Below are 7,500 nucleotides of genomic sequence, written 5' to 3'. Positions count from 1 at the left end.
TGGAATCACAACTCTAAAACTGTTTCTCATACACAGACTTGAAAAGAGATTGGGAGCCAGATTCAGCAAAGAATATGACTGCTACAAGTGTGGCAAAGAAGCAGTGTGAGGAGGAGGAGGGCCTGAAAGGGGCTTTTAAAACCTATGATGTACTTTGAAGCAGAAAACACTTCAAGAACCCCTCCGTTGAATGACAGTTGAAGTTCAGACATTTACAGTAGTGCACCCTAGAGCTTGGCAATGCTACTTCAACACAATGTCAGTATTTTTTCCCGGGATGGCTGGTATAAATGGGCCAGCAGCATGAGCCCCCTGCTTTTTACAATAAAGATGAGAAATTATTGTCTTAATAACTTACAAGAGGTTGTTATAAGTTTTTGTGAAACCAAGAGCAGCAACAGCACACAAGAAAAATATATCTCTAGATGGGCCAGTTTCACACAGCCAAAGCACATACAGTCTGCTTTCATTCATTTCCACAGTGTTATTGTGTGACGAAATGACTGAAGGGTTGTCATGCCCCGCCCCCATCATTTGCTGATCATGTGGGGTAACTTGAGCACAAGTTATGGGCGGCATGGCTCAGGGGTAGAGTGGCCGTCCAGCAACCAAAGGGTCGCTGGTTCGATCCTCGACCCCGGTGACCATGTCCAAGTGTCCTTGAGCAAGATACTGAACCCATAATTGCTCCTGATGAGTAGGTTGGTGCCTTGCATGGCAGCCTCCACCATCAGTGTGTGTGTGTGTGTGTGAATGGGTGAATGAGACGACACTGTAAAGAGCTTTGAGTGCTGCTGAGGTAGAAAAGCGCTCTATAAAACTGAGTCCATTTAACTTCATTCAGCTCACAGGATTTATGTTCTGACCAATCAGCAGCAGGTTTACACTGGGCAAATGACTGACAGGTGTCAGTCATTTTAAATAGTGTTTTTTTTTCTCAAAACAGTGCTGCTACAAGGGCTTCTCAAAAATGTTAGCATGTCATATCAATAAGCGGTATTGATAAGATTAGTAATCAGGCTTAAACCTGAGTGATACCAACCCTACGTCTAAGACTAAGAGTCTGGCAGTCGCCTCAGTGAGTGAAGGAGAAAACACCAGCCCCCCACTGAAACTAGCATTCAGGATATCTCCACATGGGCTAATGTCATTCAACCAAGCGCATATGATCTGCTTTCATTCCTTTTCACAGCAGACATGAGTGACAGATGTTAGATATGCTTCTGGTACATGATAGAGCTCTGTTCCGTGGGTTGCATATTATTCTGTCATTCTGGCAGTGAAAAAACAAAAAGAGGCAAAGACTAATAACAAGATGTCTTACCTCTCGACTCCATCCTGCGAATAGTAAATGCCATAGGTCTGCACAGATCCTCCGGTCTCCTCTGGGGGGCGCCAGCTGAGTCGAACAAAGCGGCTGGACACTAGGACAGGGACCAAGTCGCGAGGGGCAGAGGGGAGGGCAACGCCTGGGCTGGGGGACACTGGTGGGGGATCAGAGGAGGAGGAGTAAGTCAAAGGGGTGCCAGAAGGAGCAGGCGGAGCAGGTGGAGGGCGGGGAGGGGGAGGAGGTGTGTGGGCGGATCTATACTGAGTGGGTGTGGCCTCTATTTACAGTTCATCCAGGGTTGAGGGGAGGGTAGGGGAGGGAAATAAGCAGGGAGGACGACAGGAAGAAGTGGGGGGGAGGTGCAGCAAGCAGGAGATGAAGCAAAAAAAAGGCGAAAGGAGTGAAGGACAAATGAGATGCACAGATAAGGAACATAAAAAAACATGGAAGAGACAAGAAGGAAGAAAAGGAGGAAGAAGAGTGGTAAAGAAGATCATAGGCAGGAAAAAAGCAGCAGTACATCTGAGGTTCAGAGATCAATCAACAGATATCAGCCCTTAAAGTGAAGGTACGCATTCATCATCTAATGAGTGACAACACAGCCCTGGCGGACGCATTCAGGCATCTCCAACACGAGGATGACAAGGCTTCATGAAGTGTGCCCCTTTCAGAAAATGAGCTCTGGGGTGTTGGACGAACTCCACAGGCTCTTGGAGCAGCTGCATGTGGAGGACAATGATCGGTTTGTATTTGATGGTTCCAAAAGTTAAAAAAGACACACATGAAGGAGGAATTACTTTCCATAGATCCAGATTGGGATTGTAGGTCTTCCCATGTACACCAGGTATAAACACATGGTCTGGTTTGGATTCTGCCTGCATGGCATCAGATTATGGGCAAATGCTAATTGGTTAGCAGGGGCTGGCTGGTTCTGACCTGTTTGGAAGACTTAAGAGAAATTGATGAAAAGGTGTAGAGCAAGAGTCCTGTGACACTGTGATGGCGATGAAATGAAGCTGACACGTTTAGCATTGGACTTTTCTCTTTTTTAAATGCACTTTTCCTATGTTTTCTCACGCTAATCCATCACAAATCAGCACGAATTCCCCCTCCAAGGCTGTTGTGGTCTTTGGTCCGCCCGCTCTGCCTCTTAGGGGCACTACCACTCGGTTCCTCTGCCACATGTGAAGTCTTCAGTTCCAACTTTTCACCTGATAGAGAGGAGGGGGGTGTAACCCATGGGAGGATCATACTATCCCCCAGTGCCCCTCCCATTGAACAGGCACCCTGACTGACCAGAGGAGGTGCTAGAGGAGCTACAGTGAGACAACCTCTCATCAACCTGCTGGCACCAACAGCCAAGCAAGCCATGTTGGGCCAAACCAGTTGCCCCCTGTGCTGCTAGGCAACACAGTAGAACACTGGGCACCCTGGCATTGTAACTTTCTACATACTACGGATATATTCTGAACATACTCTATACGTCAGTTTTTCAACCAAAAATATCAACTTTTCTGAAAAAAGCAATGACAGTAATACGATGACGTAGTTGTGACGGCTGTTTGATACAAGCCGCTATAATATTGATACATGTATTTAGAGATATTGATAAAACCTATTTTTGCCTGAATCCATTGACATTATATTTTTATTTGTTTTTTTTTTAGGTTTTACAAAGCTTGACTGACATGTTGTTGTGCCGGCAGCGCTGGGGGACTGACACCAGTCATTCCATTGCAGTGAATATATTTTGCCATGAAATGTCATCCTGTGTAACGGTTGTGTGACCAGGCCTTCCGCACTGTAGAGGGTCATCGAGCTCGTGAAGCTCCCTCACTCTGGTGTTCGCGACATGCCTGTTGGTCCCTCTACAGCTTGGAGTGTGTAGCTTCTGTTCCAGGTACGTTATCCTGAGCCAGGCCCAAGACTGCTCACATATTACTACACATCACTTTCCATTGCTCTTGACCGCACATTGCTTACAATGGAAAAATGGTACCAAAAACACGGCTCTAAAAAATACATCGCACTGCAGAGAATGCACATAAATAAATAAAAAAACTGCTCGCATTTGTACTTTCACATCTTTACAGTGAGTATTGAATTGATGAAGAGACTCCACGGCTTTTCAACCCAAAAAAATGTAACCAATATGGATATTTGCACCAAAGCTCAGCGCACCAGCCTCTCTGTCTCTGCCCTGAGTCCTTGGCCCTTAAGTGACAGCTGGACTGTCCCGTCCAGCCTAAAGAGTGCTTCATCTTGCTGTTTAAGAGTTGTTGACTTCAGCCAGAGCAAATCTTTTACTTGACTCCACCTTGAAAAGTGTTAAGGTTTACACCAAAACTAGTCAGCCAATAATACGTCTGGCTGCTCGTTCCAGCACCCAGTCAGCGAGTATCATCCCACTGAGTTACCTTTATCTTCAGAGTCCGTTATTGCAGCTAATAACAATATTCTCCAAAAATACTTTCGAGGTTTTAAACCCCATCCACCCTCTAAAGGGAACAAGTATACTTTTAACAGTAAATCAGGGTTTGTGGAGCGGGTCTCCTTCATCTAAAGAATGCTCACATAGTCAACATGGAGCTTCTTTTTTTCTTTCTTTCTACAGAGGCTAAAGAGTCTCTTTCCTTCCATACAAGGTAACAAGCTGAGAGGAATCCAATTCATTTCCAGGGTCAAAGGTCACAACTTTCTACAGAATCTTTAAATGCTTTTCTCTGTGTCTGAAAATGTCAATCAAGTCTCACTGGACACACACACATTTTACACCTTGTGATATCAGAAGAAAGGAAGAGATGTGGATGAGGTGAAGGAGGAGGTAAACAGGGAAGAACAAGTTCCGAGCGACTAAGACAAAATGGATGGAAGCCTGGAAAAATGAAAGAGACTTTCATATGAACAGGGAGAAGAGAAAGAAAAAGAAATTAAGAAGGGAAAGTCAATTAGATGAGAAAGAAGAAATGATTCAAAAAAGGAAGGAGAAAAAGATGGAGGAAAAAATAGGGATATGAGAGAAGCCATCCTCTGAAAGATGGGAAGAATAAGAAGGAAAGGATAAAGACAGGAGACTAGTAGACAAAGAGGTAAAAACAGATGGGGATAGGAGTGTTAACACATCTCCTCACGTCTCAGAGAGATGAGACCACGGTGTGTGAAGGGCGGATTCGTTCCTGCTCGGTGACCCGGCCGAAAAGCCGAGCTGGCACTGAGCAGCAAAGCATCACTCTGCTGAAAATAGATGGGTACGCTAAATAATAGAGTCAGACACCACAGAAGAAGAGCTGAAAAACAATCTGAATAAGTGCTGAAAATTACACTGCAGTCAGCCTGGCAACAGATGGCTACGTATACACACACACACACACACACACACACACACACACACACACACACACACACACACACACACACAGTTGCCACATCTTTCTCATCTATGTGTCCATTTCCTAGCAGCTACTCTGCATTTATATTGTTTACGCCGCCTGAATGAGCTCCTGTTTGCTTCCAGCTTGTGTTAATCTTTTTAGTTCACCCCTGTGTCAAACATCCCTGCTGGTTTTCATCACATTTAGTCAGCATCGTCATCTTGGTTTGATTTTGTCACCCTTCAGGTGACGACATGAACATTTTAGCCTTATCTTAGCAAAGACAACCACACTGACTTTCGTCTAATTTTAGCTGAAGAAAACCATTAACATCTCGTTTCGGTCAATGGACGTGGATTTCTTCAGTTATTTTGAGCCGCTGATTTGAATTAAGTCTTAATCTTCTGACGTAAATTCATACTTTTAGTCACATTGTAGTCATTAGATTACTGATAATTTCACTCTCATTTTAACTACCAAATTATTGCTGGATTTGGTCGGTGTTAAATCAACAAAATCTGAAAACATTTCCAGTCCAAATTTTTGGAAACAAAATGGCCACTGGTTTCTAACATCTTGATTTGATTTTCATTTTTCGTTGTCAGTGCACTGGGAAATTATAAGCTAAAACACTAAGTTGAAGTACACTGCAGCACAAAATAATTTAAGACGATGTAAATATATTCTTCTGCAACCTGAAGTTTCATGCAGACATTCATGCGTGTTCATTAAAGATCACATCACGCTGACATGCTCATCTTAGTTGAGACGTCTCATGTGAGACAAAGTAAAGAAAGATGCCATTTGCTCCCTCAGCTTTCAGCAAATGACCTTCCTTGGAGATTTTGCTCTTTTGCTTCCGTCACATTCTGACTCACTGTGGCCTCATGTTTCTCTGCAGAAACAGCAAAATCATTGCTAGAAGCAGAAGACAAAAAACGAAAATATTTTTGTGCAGTACAACACAGTTGTAATGCCATAAATCATAGAAAGACATTAAAGCCCGGTTGCGTGAGTGTTGGGTGAGTTGCTCACGCCCTGCAGTGCACAGCCAGCTTTTACATTGTTACGATACCAAAAGCAGAACTGATGAAGCAGGAACGGTGTCTGCTCCAGTCATTCTGTGCTCCATGCCTGCAGGCAGAGGAAAAAGAGCCCTCTTATGTCCCAGCTAGGCCTTCAGACACTGAACCGGCAGCACCTCCAACTCTAGGTGCAGCGAGTCTGCGATATCGGCAGTGACGTTGAACCGTCCTGTGTACAACTCTGTCAGATGCACTGCTGTTGTGGCTTTCTGATCAACTTCCCTGCGATTTTAATAATTCGTCCAATCTTATCTGAGCTCTCCACACACACACTGCTGGACTGAGCTGCTCTGTTGTGTAAGGGAATGTTTCCAGGCTGCTCTTTGCTTTGTCAGGAGCCGCCTCTGGTTGTCAGATGGAAGCCTTTGCTCTCCGGGCCACAGCAATGACGCGTCCTGTGTCAGTCGATCAGGGAGGATACGACTGGTTTCCACTGGCTTTATTGTATTGTTCACTACTTTGTGGAATGAATGCGATGATTTGGATCAAACAGTACATTTCAAACTTGTTATTCAAGATGTAAGTCCTGCAGAGTTTGTTCATGGATTGTCACAATGGGGAAAATCGGATGATTGTGGCTGCAATAGCTCGGTGCTTTGGGAATTCAAAAAATGAAGAAATGTCTTTCAAGCCCACCAATGAGTTTTGGGGTTGATCACATTCCTACAATGAATCATTCACCTGAAAGCTGCTCAGCACAACCACAGTCAGATCTGCTTGTCACCAGTCGTCAGTGAAGGGAAGGAGGGAGGGGCAAGCGCTACTTCTTCACTTTCCCCACCCAGCTAATCGTGCCGGTCCGGGGAGCTGAATCAGTGGCTCCATCACTTTTCTAACCAACACCGAGCGAACTGGGCCACTGGCAACACCTCAGTGTGTTACAAAGTTGCAATCCTCATTGCAGCTACAATTCAATTTCTGATTCTAAAAACAAAATAAACAACAAATAAAACCACAATTTCCCGCAAGGTACCGATAAAGGATTTCTGATTCCGATTCCAACAAAGACATGCAGCCTGGCCTCACTGCATTCTGTTCTTCAACTCAAAAGTCAACTCTGCCCCAAGAGCTGAAAAGAGAAAGAGGAGTCATGTTTTGACTGGTGGAAGGTCACTGGTGCAGCATAAACCAGTAAGGAAAAATCTGTCCTCATCAATTTGTCAATAAATATTAAAGCCATCTCTTCCACACCTTCTTTTTCAGTCCCTACTGACCTCTGTTCAAGAAGAAGAAACTGCTGTGCTCACGTGTTTCAGCTTCACTCTGCTTCACATTCATACTACTTCCCTTTGTCTCAGCACTCAATTTCAGGGCTCATTTCAGCCAGGTGCCATTAACCCCCCCCCCCCCCCCCCCACACACACACACACACACACACTTGACATTTATTCCTGAAAATCTCCACAACTACCGCACTACTGTGGGCCAGTAAGTAGAACCTTTAAGACCCTGAATCTCCCTCTGTAATGAATGAAAGGTGGATGAATGCAGAGACGAACCCTAGAGGGCTTCACCACTGTGCTTTTTGCACATTTACATTCCAATGATTACATCTTGACATGGGTTCACGTTACGTAAAACAACAAAGAATCAAAGTCGAATGATTGTGTTTCTGTCCAAAAAGTTAGTGAAACCCATGAGGCACCAGAGTGTCGGTAGCATGGCTCACCAGAGGCTGGGCTCCCTGTCACCAAATCCATGCCCTTGTTTTGTT

At 44.6% G+C, this 7,500-nt stretch overlaps 1 protein-coding gene across 3 annotated transcripts in view; it reads right to left on the bottom strand.

The window, feature by feature from the left end:
• The window catches only part of dcc (DCC netrin 1 receptor), a 330,071-nt gene that overhangs the window by 177,358 nt on the left and 145,213 nt on the right, over positions 1 to 7,500 (bottom strand). For 2 of the 3 annotated variants that reach the window (XM_086186581.1, XM_086186582.1), the window contains exon 8: positions 1,325 to 1,607. In XM_086186581.1, the coding sequence (XP_086042707.1) occupies positions 1,325 to 1,607 (283 nt within the window). The remainder of the gene's footprint in view (positions 1 to 1,324; positions 1,608 to 7,500) is intronic. The other variant, XM_086186583.1, reaches the window with a different exon arrangement.

The sequence above is a fragment of the Aulostomus chinensis genome, chromosome 19 (assembly GCF_037954235.1).
Source record: "Aulostomus chinensis isolate RoL2024-O1b breed Wild chromosome 19, RoL_Achi_v1.0, whole genome shotgun sequence".
NCBI classification, from domain to species: Eukaryota; Metazoa; Chordata; class Actinopteri; order Syngnathiformes; family Aulostomidae; genus Aulostomus; species Aulostomus chinensis.
This window is presented reverse-complemented; position numbering and strand designations above follow the sequence as displayed.